The sequence below is a fragment of the Nelumbo lutea genome, chromosome 8 (genome assembly GCF_056320005.1).
Source record: "Nelumbo lutea isolate HS-2025 chromosome 8, American lotus-T2T, whole genome shotgun sequence".
NCBI lineage: Eukaryota > Viridiplantae > Streptophyta > Magnoliopsida > Proteales > Nelumbonaceae > Nelumbo > Nelumbo lutea.
In genome coordinates this window covers 724,922-746,764 of record NC_142691.1, presented here as the reverse complement: position 1 = coordinate 746,764, position 21,843 = coordinate 724,922, and the positions used below count along the sequence as shown (strand labels likewise).

General features: G+C 40.6%; 1 protein-coding gene across 9 annotated transcripts in view; it reads right to left on the bottom strand.

Annotated features, from left to right (window-relative positions):
• The window catches only part of LOC148842070 (sec34-like family protein), a 142,021-nt gene that overhangs the window by 51,483 nt on the left and 68,695 nt on the right, over nt 1-21,843 (bottom strand). For all 9 annotated transcript variants that reach the window (XR_016103234.1, XR_016103236.1, XR_016103235.1 and 6 more), the window contains 4 exons: nt 18,965-19,069; nt 18,730-18,822; nt 15,847-15,935; nt 8,345-8,564 (listed from right to left, as the gene is read on the bottom strand). Coding sequence is in view for 6 of the 9 variants with exons in the window: in XM_088957583.1 (XP_088813709.1) it covers nt 8,345-8,564; nt 15,847-15,935; nt 18,730-18,822; nt 18,965-19,069 (507 nt within the window). In the remaining 3 variants the exon portion in view is untranslated. The remainder of the gene's footprint in view (nt 1-8,344; nt 8,565-15,846; nt 15,936-18,729; nt 18,823-18,964; nt 19,070-21,843) is intronic.

Sequence of the window (21,843 nt, the reverse complement as noted above, 5' to 3'; positions counted from 1 at the left end):
TCCTTCTAACTCCAGAAAACTCTGAATTTCTAATTTCCCCTTCTACTCCTTTTCTACCACCTCTATCTCCCCCGCTTCACCTGTTTACAAAGCAGTTCCAGGCTTTGAGGAAAAAAAGATTTTAGGCATCCTTTGACTTCTGAGCTGAGGCTGGATCTGATACAACCTCATGCTGGTCGGGATCCTGCAAATAAGAGGACTCCACAACTTCTTGGGAAAGGTGAACTTGTGGTACTTCGCTTTGCATCAGGACGCAACCCAGGCCCACAAAGTTGTGGTCCACCCTTCGGCTCAGAGTAAGACCATCTTTTCTCTCCCTTAGCCACTGACGAGACCTCTCCACAATCAGCATCAGTCTCACCAGGCCCAACCTCCTTCAACAGAACCATGGCACTTGAAGAGTCTTCTACAAACAATATCTCCATCCCCTAACCTCCTGCATACCTTAGTCGAGTCTAGGCTTTCTATGCTCGACGATTTGTTAATCTCTACATTCCCCTCAAATTGTACATCGTTCCAGACACTATCTGCATCTGACTCCTCTCTTTCTTCCCTGTTAAACTTTGGATTTGGTTAACCTAGGGTGGTAAAGTTCTTTTCTGTTACCAGCTTCCAAGCTAAATTAGTCGTCGTCCGGTTAACCAATGCCTGAGTAACCCTAACCAACCACTTGGTCTTCATCATTACCGCTGCAACTCTCTGATTATCAATTAGCAATAGAACCAATCAAAGGGGACTGATAGAGCCAGCTTATCACCCCCAATCAACTTCAGTGTACAAGGCACATGACTCAATAAAGAGTCATGCACCTTACAACGAAAGGTCGACCCCTCCCCACAGTTTAAACCAGATTGGGCTGGTCCACTCCGCTTACACTGCTCGAAAACTGATCTCTTTAAATTTAATAGAGGCACCCTTCACAGCAGCTTGTTAGGCACACCACCTTTTTCTGAGACAATCTCTACAAAGGATTTCAATTGAGCCATCCAATCTTGGCTATTAAAAACCCTACATTCATTAAAATGGTGTGCCTGTTGTAGCCCTTCTTTCTCAAGCAACATTTGGGTTTCCAATTTGAGAAACCTGTTTGAAAATCCTTTTGACCGACCTACCTCCACATGGTGCCTATCATTTTTCACTTCCTAGCAACATGTATCCCAGCAACCCACCTCACCATCTTCTTCCTTTCTCCTCCCTCCCCAGAACGATGCTTTGACTTCTGAAGCTAGCCACACCTTATACCATAGACTCTAGTTTTGAAGATTCAAAGCCCTTGGCACCATCTCTGGCTTAACTCCAAGAGTCTTAATCCTTGTAGAACTCAGATCCTTGATATTGAAAGCTAGTAACAGATCTCCCAGGGCAAGATCGGCTTTGTGGAGGATGGCCTCCTTCCACAAATGGAAAGGCAGACTACAAAGATTGAGAACAAAAGCACCATTAGCGATCAAAATCTCATTTGATAGGGGGCACTAATGATTTAACACCACTACTCCCTCTGGTCTCAACAGCTGAAGTTTCCAGTTCCACACTGCTGACGTCTAGTAATGCCTTGCCATTTTTGAAGGGTTCGAAACGAATCGCTGTGTTTATTGCCAATTTCTTTATCACATCCTCCAAAATATTTCCCCAGCCTGGGATTTCTTTCTTTGTTTTAGTCACATATCTCCTCTCCCATTCTTCTTTGATTCTTTCCACAGATAGTTTAGATTCTGTAGCTGAAAATCAGACTGGCACAGAAATGTTTGTACAACTTGCTGCTTTCTTATCTCCTGAGTCCATGCTCTCTCATGAAAGCTACCGTCCCCTGCTTTCTTATCTACTGTTGTACAAGAGAAAGGGAGAGAGGAGAGGAGAGACAAAAGGACTGAGAGCCCAAAGAGATTCCTGCAGGTGTGCAGTATGTTATTATTTATACTAGGGCGACTGTACAACTTAAAAATAAGAAAGAAATTACAAAAGTACCCCTGTGGTACCATACATATATAAAATAGCATCTGTTAACACTCCCCCTCAAGTTGGAGCATAGACATCAATCATGCCCAACTTGTCACAAAGATCATGATGTCTTGAGTGGTGTAGTCCTTTTGTAAAGATGTCTGCAAGTTGGTTCTCAGAGCTGACATTGGGAGTACACACTTCGCCTGTGATGACTCTCTCTCTAATCAAATGCTTGTCGATTTCGATGTGTTTTGTTCTATCATGTAGCACTGGGTTAGAAGCAATGTTTATGGCTGCTTTGTTATCACATAATAGAGTCATAGGCTTGTCCACTGGGAAACCCAACTCACCCAACAGATTCTTTATCCACATACTTTTAGCCACTTCGTGAGCCATTGCACGATATTCAGCTTCAGCACTGAATCTAGCCACCACACTTTGCTTTTTACTTCTTCAGGTAACAAGGTTTCCTCCTATAAAGGTGCAGTAGCCACTAGTAAACTTTCTGTCATTTTGAGATCCAGCCCAATCTGCATCAGTATACACTTCAACTTTCAAATGTCCATGTCCTTGAAATAACAAGCCAGCACCAGGAAACATTTTAAGATATCGGAGGATTCTTTCTGCTACTTCAAGATGAGTGGACCTAGGTGCATGCGTGAACTGGCTAAGGACACCAACAACATACACAATGTCTGGGCGGGTCATAGAGAGATATAACAATCTCCCTACAAGTCTCTGAAACTGTTTCACATCCTTGATAGGTTCACCTTGGCTGTCACCTAATTTATGGTTGGGATCAATGGGAGAGTCAACTGGCTTCACTCCCAGTAACAATTATATCATCAACATATACTATTAAAGCAGCAATTTTACCTTCTCCTCTTTTCAAAAATAGTGTGTGATCTGATTGACATTGCTTGTATCCTTTTTGCTAAACTGCAACATTGAATCTGTTGAACCAAGCTCTTGGTGATTGTTTCAGCCTGTATAAAGACTTCTTCAACTTGCACACTTCAGTTCATTGCTTGTATCCATTCAAGAATGCATTCTTGATATCAAGCTAATGTAGATCCCAATCCAGGTTAGCAACAAGAGAGAATAGAACTCTAATGGAGTTCATCTTGGCAACAGGAGCAAAAGTTTCTGCATAATCAACTCCGTACTCTTGTGTAAACCCCTTTGCCACTAAACGAGCTTTATACCTCTCCACCGTGCCATCAACCCTATGTTTGACGATGAACACCCATTTACATCCAACTGGATCCTTTCCGTTAGGAAGACCTACAAGTTCCCATGTGCCATTTTTATGAAGGGCATTAATTTCTTCCTTCATGGCATCTGTCCTTTCAGGTACTAAAAGAGCTTCTGCCACATTCTTGGGGATAGGGACACTACCCATAGAAGTAAGAAAAGCACGAAAAGAGGGTGAAATGTTCTCATAGGAAACAAAGTTGGAAATGGGGTGTTTGGTGGTGCACAATCTAACACCTTTCCTGTGAGCAATAGGAAGGTCAAGGTTATTAGCAACAGAGGTATCAATTGCAATAGAATCAGGGACATCATTGGGAGCCAAGTTACCTGAGTGAGTATGATCCGCCCCCGAGGAGTTTGATGGCACTGGAGGTACAACTTCTAGATTCTCCACAGCTCTTGAATTTGGTTGGCCTTTGCGACGACGGAAGAAGACAGGAAAAGGCGGAGGATCAAGAAGAGGAGGGAGCTGAACTAGTTTCTCCTCATGCCTACACTCCCCCTGAGGAGAAACAAAAAAGAAAGGCTCATCCTCAAAGAAAGATACTCCCATGGAAACATAAAATTTCCGAGAAACGGGATCAAAACAACGGTATCCCTTTTGAGTAAATGGGAAGAATGGGAATCCAAGGAGTAGCATGAGAATCCAATTTCCCACGAGTGGGAGACAGATTTTGGATAAAGCACCAACAACCAAATACAGGAGGAGGAATGGGAAGAAGGGGGGCCTTAGGGAAGAGAAGCTGATGTGGGGCTTTGTACTCTAACCACCGAGAGGGCATACGGTTAATAAGGTAGGTAGAACAAAGAACAGCCTCAAGCCAAAAAGGTATGGGGACATTCATATGGAGTAGTAAACCCCGAGCCACTTCAAGGAGATGTCGGTTCTTTCGTTCAGCAACACCATTTTGTTGTGGTGTTCGGGCACAAGAGCTACGGTGAAGTGAACCACGCAAAGCAAAGAACTCCGTGAGATCACTATGAAAATACTCTTTCGCATTATCTAACTGAAAGATTTGGATTTCAGTTTGAAATTGAGTGAAGACCATCCGCTGAAAATCTTGGATAATTTTTTGTACTTCCTCCCTGGTTTCCATGGGATATACCCAAATATATCTAGAATAATCATCAATGAGGGTAATAAAATACTTGTAACCACTCTCAGATGGTAAAGCAACAGAGCCCCACACATCAAAATGAACAATGTGAAATGGAAATTCAGATTTACTATTTTTTGGAAGAAAATGAGTTCTACAATGTTTACTCAATTGACACGTTTGACAAGAGAAATCTGAAACAGACACTGACTTAAACAGTCCTGGAAACACAACTTTTAAAGACTCAAAAGACAAATGACCAAGGCGACAATGCTATAAATAAACTTGACTCTTACAGGACTGACTCATAGACTCTGTAGCATGAAGACCAACCTTATTCTCCAACATGTAAAGTCCATCAACCATACGTCCTCCACCAATCGTCCTCCCTGAGGCTAGATCCTGGATCATACAGTAAGAAGAGAAAAAGGTCACTGAGCAGTTTAAGGAATTAGTAACACTACTAACAAAGAACAAATTAATGGGAAATTTTGGAACATGTAGAACATCAAAGAGGGTAAGCCCAAGGGGAAGAGAGATGGTTCCTTGACTGGCTATGGAAGCATATGATCCATCATCTAGTCTCACCTTGTCTCTTCCTGAAAGAAGGTGATAGGTTTGAAAGTAAGAGGACATACCTGTCATGTGTTTTGACGCTCCAGAATCAATGATCCAGGGAGAGTCAAGGGTATGAGAAGCAACATGGAAAGCTGTGGCAAAGTTACCTGATGTAGATGCGAATGAGGTTGAGGGAGGAGCATCCATCTGACGAATTGCTCTACCATAGAGCTCTAAATGGTCACGGAAGGAATTCATAATATCCTCCCTTGGGTCAGATCCTGAGGAATATGTCTGAGTCACAGTATGGATGGGGGGCTGATTCTCTCGAGTAGCCATGTTGGCCATAGTGTGTTTCTTTGTACCTTGCTGTCCTGACCTTTTATTCACATCTGAACTTTGCTTCTTATTCAGATCTTGAGCCCATTTCGGTTTCCCATGAAGACCCCAGCATGTATCTCTGGTGTGTCGGGGTTTCTGGCAATGAGTACACCACAATTTTTCTTTATCTTCCATTTTTTTCTAGAGATCTCCTTTCCTGGAAGAATTTCCCACACTGGTAGAGACACCCCCTTTTGTTGCCAACACAACTGCATCTCCACCAGGGTTGTTCATCAAATTCCTTCTGCTCTCTTCAGATTATACAAGAGCATAAACTTCCTGAACTGATGGAAGATCCTTAGAACTAAGAATCTAGACTCTGATAGATTCATACATAGGTTTCGAACCATGTAAGAAGGCAAACACTCTCTGTTGGGAGACAAGTTTCTTGTACAATTTTGCATCCTCGTCACATTTCCAATCCACACTCTAGTAATGGTCCAACTCCTTCCAGACAGAAGTCAAGTCAAAGTAATATACCAATAGACACCTCTCCCCCTGTTTACAAGTAGACGACTCTGCATGTAGTTGATAGATCTTTGCATAGTGTCGCAGTTCTGAATATGTAGATTTGGCTTGTTCCCAGATCTCATATGCCGTTTCAGCCCACATGAAATTCTTCCTTATTTGAGATTGCATAGAGACTAAGAGCCAAGACATAACCATGCTGTTTTCCTGATTCCATCTATCATATTCAGCACTCCCAGAGTGTGGTTCTTTAATTCTCCCATTAATATAACCTATCTTCCCCCTTGCAATGATGTGCAGCTTGATCCCTCTTGACCACTCTAAGTAATTTAAACCATCAAGAGGGACAACAGCCATGGGAAAGGATACCCCCACTCATTCCATTCAGCATTGAGGAAACTCCAGATGTAGCAGAATCTTCACCACTCATGATTTCAGATTTAAAAACAACACCCCAAAAAAAAGGAACACAGCCTCAAAGAGTTATTACAGAAGGTACCAGCCACTTCCAGACCTTCAGTCCACCAAAAAACTGCTGTTGCAGCACACAAACAAGGTCCTTATGACCTATGGTTTCACAGGGTTCCAAAAAACAAGACTGCTGTTGCAGCACATAAACAGATCCTTATGACCTACGGTTGCACAGGGATCAAACAACCCCACAACAGAAAGGAAAGAAAGAGGTGAAGCTCACCACACATCTAATCGGTAGACCTGGAACAGGTCCAACATCAGGGCAGCCGAACAGTTAATGAGAACAAAGTAAAAAAAAGGAGGTTACTTCAGTCGAACACCAGGGCAGCCAAACAGCAGGTGAACATCAGATGATAACTTCTGAAAGTTTCAGTCGAACATCAGGGGAGCCGAACAGCAGATGATAATTTCTGAGAACCTGTCACCCTCGAAACAAAACCTTCTACATGCTGGAAGCCGAACAGCAGATGGACACAACTGGAAGATGAACAGACAGACTGCTCGACTTCACCTTTCAAGCCTGGACGACCTGCTCTGATACCATGTTGTACAAGAGAAAGGGAGAGAGGAGAGGAGAGACGAGAGGAGAGACGAGAGGACTGGGAGCCCAAAGAGAATCCTGCAGGCGTGCAGTATGTTATTATTTATACTAGGGCGACCGTACAACTTTAAAATAAGAAAGAAATTACAAAAGTACCCCTGCGGTACCATACATATATAAAATAGCATCTGTTAACATCTACCAAATCCTTCATTTGATCTTTAGTGTCCCCTACAGGTCTGTTCATTGATTTACTCAGATTATCTGTCAAGACCAAGAAATATTGAAAAGCTTACTCTATCTGTTTCCAGCTTAGACTCTCTTTACCTTCTGGGATAAAGACCAACCTTTTCTTCCCAGGGTTGAAGAACTCAGCCAGTTGCACATACACTCCACATGTATTCTCCAGAATTTCTGCCCAGCAAGTGGTATCACCTTCCCTATAAGAACCTCTCCAGTTTACCTTCCGTTGTGAATGTATGGCTCCTTCGATGAAACCTTTGAACCACAACATGGCTTTCCCTTTTAGCAGTACAGTCGCCTTCAAGTGTTCAATGAATTTCAGAACAGCCCCTCATCTAGTTTTTACCTCTTCCAAGACAAAGGTTTTGGCCTCAATTCTGATTTTCTTTCTCCAGACATTTGCACGAACAAAGTTCCTCTCAGCATCCATCTTCCAAGGAATTTGCTGGTGATGATTGTGCTGAGAAGGAGAAAGGTCCATCTCAATAGAAGTTTTGCAGCTCAATCTAAAAATGGTGTCTTCTCTATTAAATAATTTTACAAGGCTCTAATATGGAATCAAGTGGAGAGAACAGAGGTAAAAGGAGTTTAGGGAAATCCTATTCCACCAAGGGTTGAAGAATTTTCTTGGCTGGCTTTGGACAGTACCCTTACCTTGGATCATATTCAACATAGGGGCACACAGTTGGCTGGTAGGTGCAACTTATGCAAAGCTGCTGAGGCGAATGAACTTCTTTTGTGGTCAGTTCAAAATGGATTTCTTTGATCCTAGATCTCAGGGAGAGATCTTTTTCCAATAGCCTACATCACATGGAAACACTAAAGCAAAGATAGCTTGGAGCTGTGTCCCCTTTGCCATTTTCTAGGAAATTTAGAAAGAGAGAAATAGAAGGATTTTTTAAGACAGCTCCAGGAAGAGATCAAATGCAATGCTTTGTAAAAGAAGAATTATGGATTGGATTCTCATACTACCAGAATTTGAAGGAGTGTCAGAGGATCTTGGAGATGGTTTTTGGTCTCTTTTTGAATTAGATAAAAGTGTTGTTTTTGTGTTTTTTTCTGGATGTTTTTTGTTGAAATTGTATTGCTGGAGAAATTTGTGGGGATATCTCATTCTCATCAGCCGATCTGATTTACTTCCTTCTTTTATTAATGTTTTTTCTTTTTATTTATTACCAAAAAAATTACTTATGTACAGATCATCAATAGCTGACACAATCCTCAGAATGTGAGACATGTGGCATCTGATGGGGCACATCTATTGCATCCCCAAGCCAGACTGAAGGTACATACACATGCTCACATGCATGGACACAGATATAGATGATCAAATAAACAAAATAAGGGATGAACAAAATAGTAAAAAAAAAAAACTTAAGTGGAATACCTCATCACGAATATGTGTTCGTGCACGAAAAGTCAATCTCTCGTGAACATCTGCTAGAATTCTATATAATGTTGGACGTAACCCCGCTAAAGACTCACTCCTTCTACTCAGTTGTTCTCCCAGGACTTCAACTTTAAGAATATCAACAAGTTCACAAAGAAAATCAAGATTTGCTTCATGAATAAGTTTTGGGCGAAGTGTATCATATAAATAAATGCACCTGCAAAAAATTAGCTAACCATTGTGAGACTAGTGACATAAGAAAGCAAACCCATGTGGTTAATTGATGAAACTTATCATGAACAACATACAAAAAATCAGACATGATAACCGGAGAGGGATGGAAGGGGTTTAAGAAATAAATAACTAATGATATATCAATACAGCAAACAGAAGCAACTCAATCACTTGCTATCTTGTAGACAAGTTGTATCCACTTTCTTGGCAGTCAAGGGCACATTAGATCCTCCTGTACCCTGTAATCACTTCTAAATTCTAATTTCTTCGGTTTGACTAAACAACGCAACTTGTTACCTAACCCCAAAAGCCACTGGAATATAATGCAAGTCAACCAAGCAGAGTTGCATCTCTTACCTCTTTGGTACCTCCTAAATGGAATAGCATAAAGTTTAATTTTGACAACAATAGCCTTGAAAACCCACTAAGATCAGGTACTGCAGGGGTTTTTTGGAACCACGATAGAGGGATTTTGGTCATAATATATTGGCCCCACTGGAACTGGAAACTTCATAAGTGCATATCTATTTTCCCATTTACAAGGGATGAGGTTAACTAAACCCTTGGGTTACAAAGAGAATCCTCTAATCACCAGTTTCTGAATATAAATTTGTGAGACAGATCTACTCTCATTTTTGTCAGTTGTTAAATCTGTCTTGGTGCTTTCCTGGAAACTTTGAAAAGCACTTAAACTCTTCAAAGTTAAGGGGTTTGAATGTGAAATGAAGAAAGTTATCGAATACTGTCCCTGCAGCATCTACTTGGTGCATATGGAAGGAGAGAAATCAGTGGATATTTCAGAACCTGATCTGTTAACTTGAGGAGCTAATTAAGAAGGTTATGGGTACCATTCACTCTTGGATGGCAGCAACGGTTCATTTCAGTAATATTTCCCACCACAATTATTCTGATCCTACCACTTTGTTTTTTTTCCAAATACCTACAAGTGTTGCAAGGATTTTAGAGAAGAAAATGAGGGCATTTTTGTGGGCAGGATGGAGGAACAGTTTTAAATTCAATCTGGTGAGCTGGAAATTTATGTGCCAGCCTAGAAAATTTGGAGGCCTTGGCATCAGAAATATTAAATTCATTAAAAAAGATCTTCTGGGTAAATGGTGTTGGAGATTCAGTAAAGAGAGATACAGCCTATGGAGAAGGATTATTGAAGACAAATATGGGCTCACACAGCTTGGTTGGGATTCAGGCCCTGGCCTATCCCCAAAGAGGTGTGCTATATGGAGCAACATAGCCTCTATTCTCCCTGATTTCTTAAAGGGCAACAGATGCAAGGTTGGTAAGGGTAATCGCCTCAAATTCTGGCACGATTGGTGGTGTGGGAACCTGGCTCTACAGGAGAAATTCCCTTCTCTTTTTGACGTTGCACTTGATAAGGATGCTGTGGTTGAAGACTGCTTTGATTCTGTGAATGGGGAGGTTGTTGGAGCCCCACTTTTCGAAGAAGTATCAATGATTGGGAAATCAGCCCACTGACTGAGCTGTTAAGCCTTGTTCAAAGCATTCCGCCTAATCCTCAGATTGAAGATGAAAGATTCTGGTCTTGGAGCTTCTCAGGCAAGTTTCCCCCTCAGTCCTACAACAACTTGGTGTCTTGCGAGGACATTAATTTCCCTTGGGCTTTGATCTGGAATTCCCATGCCCCATCCAAGGTTGCCTTCCCGCTTTGGTGTCTTACCAAGGGCATCAACAAGTCGAAGCTCAATAAAAACCGTAGCAAGATGGGCATGATAGATATCTATATTCAGCTTGAGGGAAAGCGTTGAGATTGTGTGTTGTGGCAGGGGCATTCTTCTTCCTACCACCACTATTGTCGCCAACGTCTCCTTGAGTTTTTTCAGCTCACCAGAGACCTTGTACAGACCAATCTCCATTGATCAATCCTGTCCTCCAATGGCTGATCATTTTTTAGGGAAGTTTAAGCATTCATTAAAGAAAGAAAAGTACACAAGAAGATGTACATAGCTGGGGTAGAACCCCAAAGCTTAGAGAGGAGGAATACTATCACTATACAGCTCTTCAAAAAATATACCCCATTTGGCTAATCCATCTACTATGTGATTTAGTTCCCTAGGAATCCGAGTTAGTCTTGCATTTAGGCAGTTCAGGGAGTCCCTAGCCTCTACAAAGTAACAGTTCAGTCTCCAAGGTCCCCCCTTCCTTTTCCTTTACCCATTTTATGGTAGTTGCTGAGTCCCCTGCAATTATTAAGTTCTGAATTCCCAGGTTTTTCACTATTCTGATTCCTATAAGAGCCACCATTACTTCAGCTTTGTAGAGTCAGCCAAACTAATTGGACCACTGAAAGTCCCCCTTTCATCCCTTAAACAACCTCCAATTCCAGCTAAACCAGGATTGCCTGAAGCGCTTCCATCAAAGTTTAGGGTCGTCACACCTTCATTGAAAACATGTAGTTGTGTCAAGCTTGCTTGTTGAGGGTGTGGGTGAAACAGAAAGGTATGAGCATCTATGTTGATGTCATTGACTGAAAGACCTCTGAACAGATCCGAGTTGACATCCCAGAGGTTACAGAGGCAATTGATGATGTCTGAGGTCAGCTCGTCAATGGGCCTGAATTTTTTGTCAAACAGGCATTTGTTTCTTTCCTCCCAAACTCCCCACATTACTATATGTAGATTGTAGTATAGTTTGCCAATAAACTTTGACTCTTTTGCTTAGTCCTGTTCCTCGCCACTGATGCACAAAATCCAGAATATGCTCTGAGAATACCCAACTGTAACCAGCCAGACTCAAGAATTTTTTTTTATAAGTAAAAATAAATAAATACACACACACACACACACACACACACACACACACACACACACACACACATATATATATATATATATATATATATATATATTAAAGAGAAAAAGAGGTTACAGCAATAGGTGACAAGACGTCACCCGAATACAAAGACCAAAATTCAGATTAAAGAACATTCTCCACAGCACATATCTGAAAATCCAGGAATTCTCCTAATCTAAAACCAAAGTCTTCTCTTTCTGCTTGGCTGAACTCTGGAAAAACCAGCAACCAGTCTACCACTGATCTGCCCACAGCCGCAACCATCTTGTCCGTGCTGCACTGTTTATCATCAAATATCCTTCTGTTCCTCTCCTTCCAAATGTTCCAACAGATTGCAAATGGTATGCATCTCCATAGAAAATTTACCTTCTTGCTCCCAGTCAGCCTGGGCCAAGTAGAAAAGATTTCTGCTGTTGAAGCTTGGTGAAAGTCTGAGGCCCCAAACAAAGATGTGAATACTTTCCATAAGAAGCTTGAGAACTTACAAGAAATGAATAGGTGAGTGGTATCCTCTTCCTGCCCCTCACACAGACAGCATCTGTTAGCCATGCTAAAGCCTCTAGATTTCAGACGATCAACTGTCAATACACTGTCCATGGCTACCAACCAGGCCAAAGCCTCAACTCTTGGGGGGACTAGGTTTCCCCAGATGCCTTTAATGTGACTTGAGGCTGAGATAGAACCACTGAGAGCCATATAGCATGACTTAACTGTGAATTTTCCATTCTTCCCCTCCTTCCACCAGAGCTTATCTCTCTGCTGAAATACAGGTTGTGTCCCCTCAAGTTTTTCTAATAGCAGTATGCATTCTTCAACTTCCATGTCCAGCAGAGGCCTCCTAAATTTTGGGCTCCAAATCAACTGGTCCTCCCTTCTTTCATAACAATTACTCAGTGATCTCAGTCTCTGATAATCTGTACAGTGTCGGGCATAGCTCGCATAGCTTACCCACCCTACACTTCTCACCCTCCTAAAATCTGATTTTAGAACCATGATCCCCTTCCAAACCCCATATGAAGCTCTCACCCTCCTTGCTTCCCAGCCAAACCTTACCATTCCATATTTCCCAGCCACAGACCTCCTCTGCAGTGAATTCTCTTCTCTCCCTAAATAAAACCTCCACAACCATTTCCCCATGAGTGCTCTATTAAAGATTCTCATCTCCTTATCCCAAGCCCACCCTTCTCCTTTGGTAAACACACCTTATCCCAGTGTACTAAGTGAAATTTCTTACCACCTCCTCTTCCAGCCACACCTTCCCAAAGAAAGTCCCTCTGGAGCTTCTCGATCCTTTCAGCTACCTTAGGTGGAACCTTTAGTAGAGACAAGTAGTATGTTGGAAGGCTAGATAAAACACTTCTGATTAGAGTCACTCCCCCCAATGGATAGATATTTGTCTTTCCACCCATCTAGCCTTATCTCTACTCTCTCTCCAAGAGAGGTTTCCACAGATTTACTGATTTCATTGCACCACCAATCTCCAAGAGAGGTTTCCAAGACATCAGCACACTCCCTCAACACATCCCTCCCCACCTCCCCAACTGCAATTATTATGCTCTTTGAAAGGTTAATCTTCAGACCTGATAACAACTTGAAGTTTGCCAGCACTGCCCTCAAGTTCAGCAGCTGTTCCACCTTTGCATCCAGAAAATTAGAGTATCATCTGCATATTGCAGATGAGTAATGCAAGGTCCATCTCCTCCTACCTTGAAATTCTCAATTAAGCCCAATTGACCACTTTTCTCTAGAAATAAGTTCAATATCTCCATCACCATGACAAACAACAGTGGAGACGCAGGATCCTTGCCTCAAGCTCTAGAAGCCTGAAAGATGCATGCAAACATCCAAGCCCTCCACTTCTCCCCAAACCCCATCAAGCTTTGTATTTCTTCTAAGAAATCCCACTCCACATGATCATAAGCCTTCTCAAAGTCAATCTTACAAATCAGGCCTGGTCTACCACTCCTCAAGCGGGAATCAATGCACTCACTAGCCACTAGGACCCCATCCAACATCTGCTTCCCCTCTACAAAAGCCATTTGAGCTTCACCAACCACTTCATGGAGCACGCTTCTTAACCTTTTGGACAGAACCTTAGCCAGCAGCTTGTATGGGCTACAGATTAAGCTAATAGGCCTAAAGTCCTTCAACTCCACTGCACCTTCCTTCTTAGGAATTAAGGAAATGAAGGTGGCATTCATCATTTTCTCTAGAATCTTCTCTCTGTGGAACTCCTTGAACATTCGCTCAAAGTCTTTCTCAAACCACTCCCAGCCAGCCTTGATGAAAGTAAAATTGAACCCATCTGGACCCAGTGCTTTGTCTCCAATCATACCTTTAAGAGCTTCTCTGATTTCCTCTGACCCAAACTCTCTCTCCAACCACATAGCAGAATTTTCACACATCATTTTTGGTGCCAGATCTCCAAGTGTTAATCCTCTCCTTATCCTTGATGTGTACAATGTTTTGTAGAAACCTATCACCTTCCCCTGAATTTCCAACCAGTTTTCTATCAATTCCCCTCCTTCCTGATTCTTGAGATGAAATTTCTCCTCCTTCTTCCATTGGCGTAGGCGTGAAAGAAAGCTGTGTTTCTATCCCCTGCTTTTAACCAAATCATTCTGGACTTTGGTCTCCAGCTCTCATCTTCTCTGAATATCAGAATTTTCAAATCTGACTCCAGCCACCCTCTCCTCCCTGCGCAGAAGCCTTGATTCTTCCCATTTGTCCAACCTCCCCAGCTTATCCACAATCTCCTTCTTCCTTAATTCAAACCTGCCAAACACTGAGACATTCCACTTCTTGATTTCTTCTTTTAGTAGCTGAAATTTTCTGGCTAGTCTGAAACCTGCCAATCCTTCCACCTGGAAACCCTCCCATTTTTCCTTCTCCCACCCTAAAAAATTTTGGTGTCCTAACCAAATGTTCTCAATTTCAAAAGGTCTTGGACCACTTAGTGCTATAAGCTGTCTCAACACAACAGGTTTATGGTCTGACATCAGATATGGCAATGCTTCTTGAATCATATTTCCTACATATCCCTCCCAGTCTTCATAGTACAAAAACCTGTCAAGTCAAGTCTTCTGAGTATTGCTGGGTCCTGCTCCTGCCCATTCCTCCAGGTAAATTTGCACCCATTTAATGGGGAATCTATCAGGCCATTTCTTCGGATGAAGTTGTTGAACCTTCTCATTGTCACATTCTCACTTCCCTCCCTTCCCCCCTTCTCCTCCCCCATCCTTCTTATTGCATTAAAATCACCCCCCCCCCAAAAGGCCAGACTCAAGAAATAGAACCATATCGTTTGAAAATTTACAATGAAGAAGAATGTGATCAGCTGATTCACCTTCATTTAGGCATAATAAGCAAGCATGAGGACAGATAAATAGTCTTCCCAAGTTCTTCTGAAGAAGGTCACAAGTGTTTATTTTCTGAAGACAAGCTTCCCAGACAAAGAAACAGACTCTTGAAGGAATATGGCTGCACCAGATCTTCTTGAAGGGGAAGAACTTTGTTCACCTGCAGTTAGAACCCTGAACATAGACTTAGAAGAGAATTTGCCTATTGGGTGGAGGGTCCAAATTTGGGTGTCAGAGGAGGAGGTGGAGATGTAGACTTCTTTAAGGGTCTGAAAAAGAGCAATTAGGTCAGAAATCTCTTTGTCCCTTGGGGTCTTCTAAGGTGTAGGTTCAAGGAGTTTTCAGCAGTTAGGTCCGGAAGGCAGGAAGAAACAGTAGCTTCTTGGTCCTGAGAAAGGTTGAAAAGTCTGGGAAAAGATGCAGCTAGGGTAGAATCTCCCGACCATAGGTCTTTCCAGAATTTTACTTTAGATTCATTCCCCACTTTTTATCCAATGACTGATCATGTGCTTGGCATGGAAACCTCTCCACCACCAGGCTTTGATACCAATTATGCTGGGATCTTGCCCAACTCAAGAACCACTTTGAGAGGGTGCTTCCTCCTGAAAGTGAGAATGGGAGAGAGATACAAAGAAAGAGAGAGATAATTAAGTGCTGAATCAAGGCATCCTTTGTTATTCCCTTCTTCTTCTTACGCATGTTGCATGCATCATGTCTAACAGATCTAACAGTTCTTGATTACAATTGGTTACAATCTGTTAAGCCGTTAGGCAGCTGGTGTCATATGGCACTTGGCCTTCCTCTAGATTTTTCGTTTTTTTTTTTGTTTTTTCGAATATACCTTCTCAGTAATAGGCCTTGCTCTAATAAGATCAACCTGTTCAGGCTCTCTAACACCCATAATTATTCACAAATTCTAAATATCAGATCTTCCAAAAATTAACTTTGATGACAAGGCACAATTGTTTAATTCTTTGATCAATGCTTATGATTGGCATGTTATAGTATTTCTTACCAAAAGACACATTTGCTCACTTTAAGTAAGCAACTGAAACTATAATGACAAGCAAGAAATCTTACAGGGGGTCTATTAAAGGAGCCAAACTTGAAACATCCTCGGATGACGAAGGAAAAAAATGATCAAAGAGCTGGTGTTCAAGTTGGCAGACCTGCAAAAAGTAGTTTATAAGATAAATAGGGTGGTGTGGTTGAATGTGTCTTTCCTTACACCATATAAAAAGTTTCTTATACACACCATGAATCAGATTCAGGATGCAAAAAGGACGTTTCAAAAAAAGACAAATAAATAAAAATGTTGATAGAAGATTGAATAAAGAATATAAAATAACGACAAAAAACAAGATCTCTAATATTCAATACTATATTAGGCATGATTATATAACTTCTACATAGAGATAAAATAGGGCCAAATGATGGGGAATAGTATCTAAATGAGAACAGGGTGAATGTGTCCAGTATGAATGCTCAACTTAAATGATTTCTAGGAACTTAAGAACAACCATGGATGGCCTAGCTAGATAGTCCTTTTGTACAGTGGCAGATCCTTAGAGGTTAGTCTCTTGTTAAAGAGGAGTACTGTCTTTTCCTAAAATGCATATTGGTACACATCTTGTCATTTTCTTACTTTTTGACATATAGTCACTACTCACTAAACAATTAACAGTCACCTTTTTTCTCACAAAATAATGATAAAACCAATGTCCAGAGAACTGGAATGGGCATAGAACCAGAAAAGGGAAAGGTTCACGAGTCAATGGTTCATCTGCAGTCAAACTGGAGGTTGAACCATGATGATATATACATATATATTGCAGATTATATAAATACTATATATAATATATTATACAACTGTTAACGTACTTGAATGTGATGGGTAAATTGTTAAAACTTTAGTTTTTAAAGTAAATAACCGGGGTTCAAGTCTTTTAACTTGCATTTTCTTTAAAAAACATGTGTATTAAAGCAATATATACAATAAAGAATCGGAAGTTTATACAATTAAAGAGATGGATTAATGGAAATTAGACAATACACATAATAAAAAAGTTACGGGTTCAAGCCTTATCATTAACATTTTGAAACTTCCATTCATTTGGTGACGGGGAGGTTCTATAAAACCAGGACCAGCTCACTAGTTTTCCAATTAAACTAGTCGGTCAGCTGGTTTTGACCAGTGCATGAGGCTCCCACCAATGCATGGTCTGGGGAGGGACAGATGTACGCAGCCTTACCCCTACACATACAGAAAGGCTGTTTCCAAGATTTGAACCCTGGTCACCCATGTAGCAATGAAGCAACCCAACCATTGCGCCAAGGCCCACCCTAATTGATGTGCTACAGGGCTTCATTAAATATACAGCATTCAATTGCAGAAGTAGCTTCCATCTGTAATCCTTTTCCAATACAAATGGAATCCTCAAGGAGGTTGAGGCCCGCCCTTCAATGGACTGAACTTACAAGCCTTTCAAGTCAACTTTGACTTGATATATAGAACTAAGAATTTTAATATTTTCCAACCATTTAATGCCAAAGGTCAGGTATTTTTTTAATCACAAGATCTATGTAGGACATAAAAAACGGTGGATCTCAAGCCCCGTTCAGGAATGCCACAAGAATTTTTTTTTTTTTTTTTTGTTTCTCTATGAAGGTAAGTATCACATTATAATAGATGGAGGAGAGGGACCCTCCAAGATCAAACCATACAAAAAAGGGGCCGATAGCTTTACACCAAGAGCATATGAACACGTAAACATCTAGCTCTTAATACTTCAAAATCATTGACAAATATAATTTTCTGCTGTTGAGAACAAAACTCTGAAAAACATGATCTGCCACAAGAAATTGTAGGTATAAGGGTATTCTGAAAGTGTTTTACATCCTTCTGATATTGAACAGAGCCATCATTATCTTTTCAGTACAACCATACACCATAACTAGATATCAGCATCGACTGTCCAAACATCTTGCTTTTAACAACCAGTGAAAATCAGTAAATCAAAGTAACAATAACAATTTACTGGACAGGCACAAGCTGTAGTCATATGAGACTACTAACAGCCCAAGCTGTGGTGTATAATCAACAGGAAATTAAGAAGATGAGAGGAGAGAATGAGAGGAGAAAGAGAGAAGAAGAAGAATTCGAAGGAAGGGTTTTAGAAAAGAAGAGGATACTTAATCTGCCGCCCCCTCTTTCTATTTATATTAATTCTGAAGTAAGGATAAGACTGCTTACATGGAAAAAATAAAATCCTAATAAAGACTAATAAATAAAATCCTAATAAAAGACTAATAACTAATTGTTGACTGACTTAAATAACTAATAGTTGTATACAAGTACAATAGAAAGAGGTGGGGACCACATCAGTGGTTTCTACACAAGCACTCCATATCACAGGGACAGATGAATTTGAATAAGCTAAATTGTATTAATACATGTAAGAAGAGCCACATCCCATTTACAAAAGTTGCTAAAATTCAAGTTTGGATAAGCAGCACTCGATGGCTGTGTATATGCCCCACAACCATTGAGTGGTTGTGGAGCATATACACTTGATGGATGACATGGGGCATTATTATTGGCTAAACAGCCCCTGACACGGCCATTGAGTGCAGCTAATCCAGATTCCTATACCATGAGCATCTGTGCATCTAAAATTGTGTCATAAGAATTTTAGTCAACAAAATTGTCTGAAGCTAGCAAAACCAAAGACTTTGATCCCTTTTGTGTATAGATTATAGAAGGGGAGAAACAAAATTTCTATTATTTTCTAAAGATTATACTCAAATATCCTGATCTTATCAGGAAAACAAAATGACCTGTGAAGGACAAGAGATAAATTTTTAAACAAATGGCACAACAGTTACATCTTTTTCTTTCCACCACTTGCCACTGGACATCCTGTTTTGAATGAAAAAGAACTACAATTTAATTGTAAGGTCCACCTGCATTAAGTACGCACATCCAGATCTAGTCAATGATGGCAAAGCCTCTTTCTTTGAAAATTCAGAGATCCGTTGATGCACTATGCCTCGTACCTAAAGGCCATAAACAAAACAGGAATAATTATTACAATAGCAATAGATGACTAAATAGAAGGGAAGAAATAGTATTATTTATGGTGCGTATGTGTGTGCGCATGTAGAGAGAGAGAGAGAGAATGATTAACCATCAACTCACCAAGGAAAGGCGCTGTTCACAGTATAATCTGTGGCACTCCGTAAGAACCAGAGAATATTCTTTCCTTGATGATCTGCTTTCAATTTCCTCCAACACTGGCTTGAGCTGCAAAATTTTAAAACAATTTAGTCATCTCTGATTTTCTATTAGTCAAACAAAAGAGAGATCAACCAATCAATATTTAATCTCCATAGCATCAAGACCCAGTCATGAGGATATTGCCAGATTTTGTCCTGTTGTTAACGCCAAACCTCCAGACATGCATACAAAGGGCAAGAGGTGGGTATTTTTTATTCTAGAGAAATGGCTTTATTTCACCATAGACAACAAAGAGAATATTATTAAGCACCAAGGGAAAAAAAAAAAAAAAAAAAAAACATATTGAGGAGAATCGAAAATGAGGAAATCAAATCAAAAAAGGAATGGACTTCAGACCTTAATGCCAGGTAAATAAGAAAAAGAAGGAAAAAGGCCTTCATGCAATTTCCACATTCCAGGTGTCTCCTAGGTAAATTTGGGGTTTTCACCCATGGGACCACACAAGGTTCCTAGGTGTCCAACTAACCTAAGTGATCTCTAAAGTAGGTCCTATTTAAGTTATCAATGGTCTTGGGCATATTGATAAGGTTAGTAGTTTGAAAAATATTCAACCTATTCTTTGGGCACCAAAAGGGAAATTTTGTAATTTTGAGTTTTATTGATTTTAAGCCTCTAAGCATTCTAGTAGGTGATGATGGTGAATCGTATTAGTAAGTGTTGATCTGTTAGTTTAGGTGTTTTGGAGTGCTTTAAATACTGCCTTTGATGATGTGTCATGTTGGACTGACTGACCTAACTGCAATGAATTTGAATGTGAAATAAAATTGAGTTGGAATTTGAATAATAGATTATGATTTCTTCTCTCTGTCATCTCTTCTTTTCTATTCTCTGCTCCTCTCTTTCTTTCAGTATTACAGATCTGGAACTCTTTCTGTTGTCTTCTAATTAGCAATGTTTTAAAAACCAACCTGGAGGCTGAACCATTCTTGCCTCCAAGTCATGGGTCACCAGTTTGACCGTCCAGGTCGGACAGGTCAGACCAGGACATGTCAGCATATAATAATGCATATTAATATGTATATATGTGTATATATATGTATAAACGTGTATTATATTAATAAATAATGTATAATTATATTCTACATATAATATATGTATATATAAGTATTATTTTATGTTTAATTTATCTTTTTATTTCAGTTTTTATTTTTTATTTATAAAAATGCTAAAAGTTGGGATTTGAGCCCAAAAGGATTTTTTTGGCAAAAATAGAGGGGCAAGGTGCCTTCAGCTCCTTGGGATGTGTAGTTTGCGCAAAGTTACACCAATACAAAGATCACCCCAATCAGACAACGAAGCACAAAGTTATGGCCTCCATAAGTTTTAGTGTGCAACCCATGACCCATTGACCAGGTTGAACAGGTCAACAGTTCAACTGCCTGAGTCGGATGGTTCTTGACCAAGTAAACGGGTTTTGAAGGAACTCTGGATTTTAGGAGAACCGGACCTGGAATTGAAACCAGGTGGCAGTTTGAATGGTTCAACCATCCAGGTCAATGACAGGTTGAAAACTCTGCTAATTAGAGTTTAGATATAATTCCAGGACAAGCTTCTTGTTCTCTCTCCATCTATACAGATTTGAACATCTCACTATTTACAGATTTAACTCTCTTCCCTGTATCTCATATCAGATTTACTCCCTTCTAGCCCACCATTGCTAAATCTGTAGGGATCCCTACCCATCCTACAACAAGCCTCAAAAAGGCAGCTCATTAATTCAAAACAAAAAAAAAGGGTAAATTCAAGATAGGCATCCAGTACTTTGGGGGTAGTAACACTTAAGGGTCTGAACTTTCAAGTGCAACAATCAAGTACCTAGAATTTTCAGAAATATACATTCAAGTCCAACTCTGCATAATCAATCGAATTCTTTTCTTTACAGGGTTTGACATCTGGCAACTCCCATCACTTCTCCCCTGTGGTACCTAGGCTTTTCATTTTAATGCAATTTCTCATGTTGGGGACATGGCTTGGAACAGGGAAAAGTTGGATGAAAATGCTCAATTGCTAGCACTTGAGATCGCCTCCCACAGATAATGGAGCGAGAGGTGAGAGGCAACAGTGATTTCAGGATGGCTGATAGGTGGTGATCTGAGCCGATGATTGAAGCAAAAAACTTCAGGTTCGAACATAGTTGGTCTAAAGTAAGAGTCTGCTGAAATTAGAGAAGGCAGCAGAGAGACAATCCTCCTACCAGATGAAGCAACGCTCTGGTTGAAGGGCTTTGTCAATGGTGCAGCTAATTCTTGCAGGGAAGAAGGTTGGAAAAACTCCATGGTGTTATCAGAGAAAGCTTTGAAGTGGAGTTGAGAAGGAATGGAAAGGGATGGTATATTTCTGTTACAGAGAACTTTGGCACCAAGAAAAAAAAATGATTTGCATGCCAGAGGAGATGAAGGGGCAGGGATGGACTTCCTTTGCTAACAAACCGCATCTCTTTCTTCTAGCTGCTGAAAGGAAGGTGAGTTCAAGATAAGATTATGGTTAACAAAGATAACGACGAGCAAACCCAAGGGAGTCAGGTGGCTCTGGAAAATCCCAGCATACAAGAGGACAGTGAGGAACAGAGTCCCCCACTGCAGGACTTGTGGTGGTAGCATGCTCAACTGGGCACCGGAGAGCGGAGAATGATGTTTGAAGCAGGGAGAGATAAGTGGACTAGGCAAATGACCCTAACGGCTGATAAGCTGATTAAGAATTGGACAAAAATTTTGGATGCAGTAGCACGGAAAGTAGGAATTGAAATAGATGCAGTTTTACTTCTGTTTGCATAAAGGAAA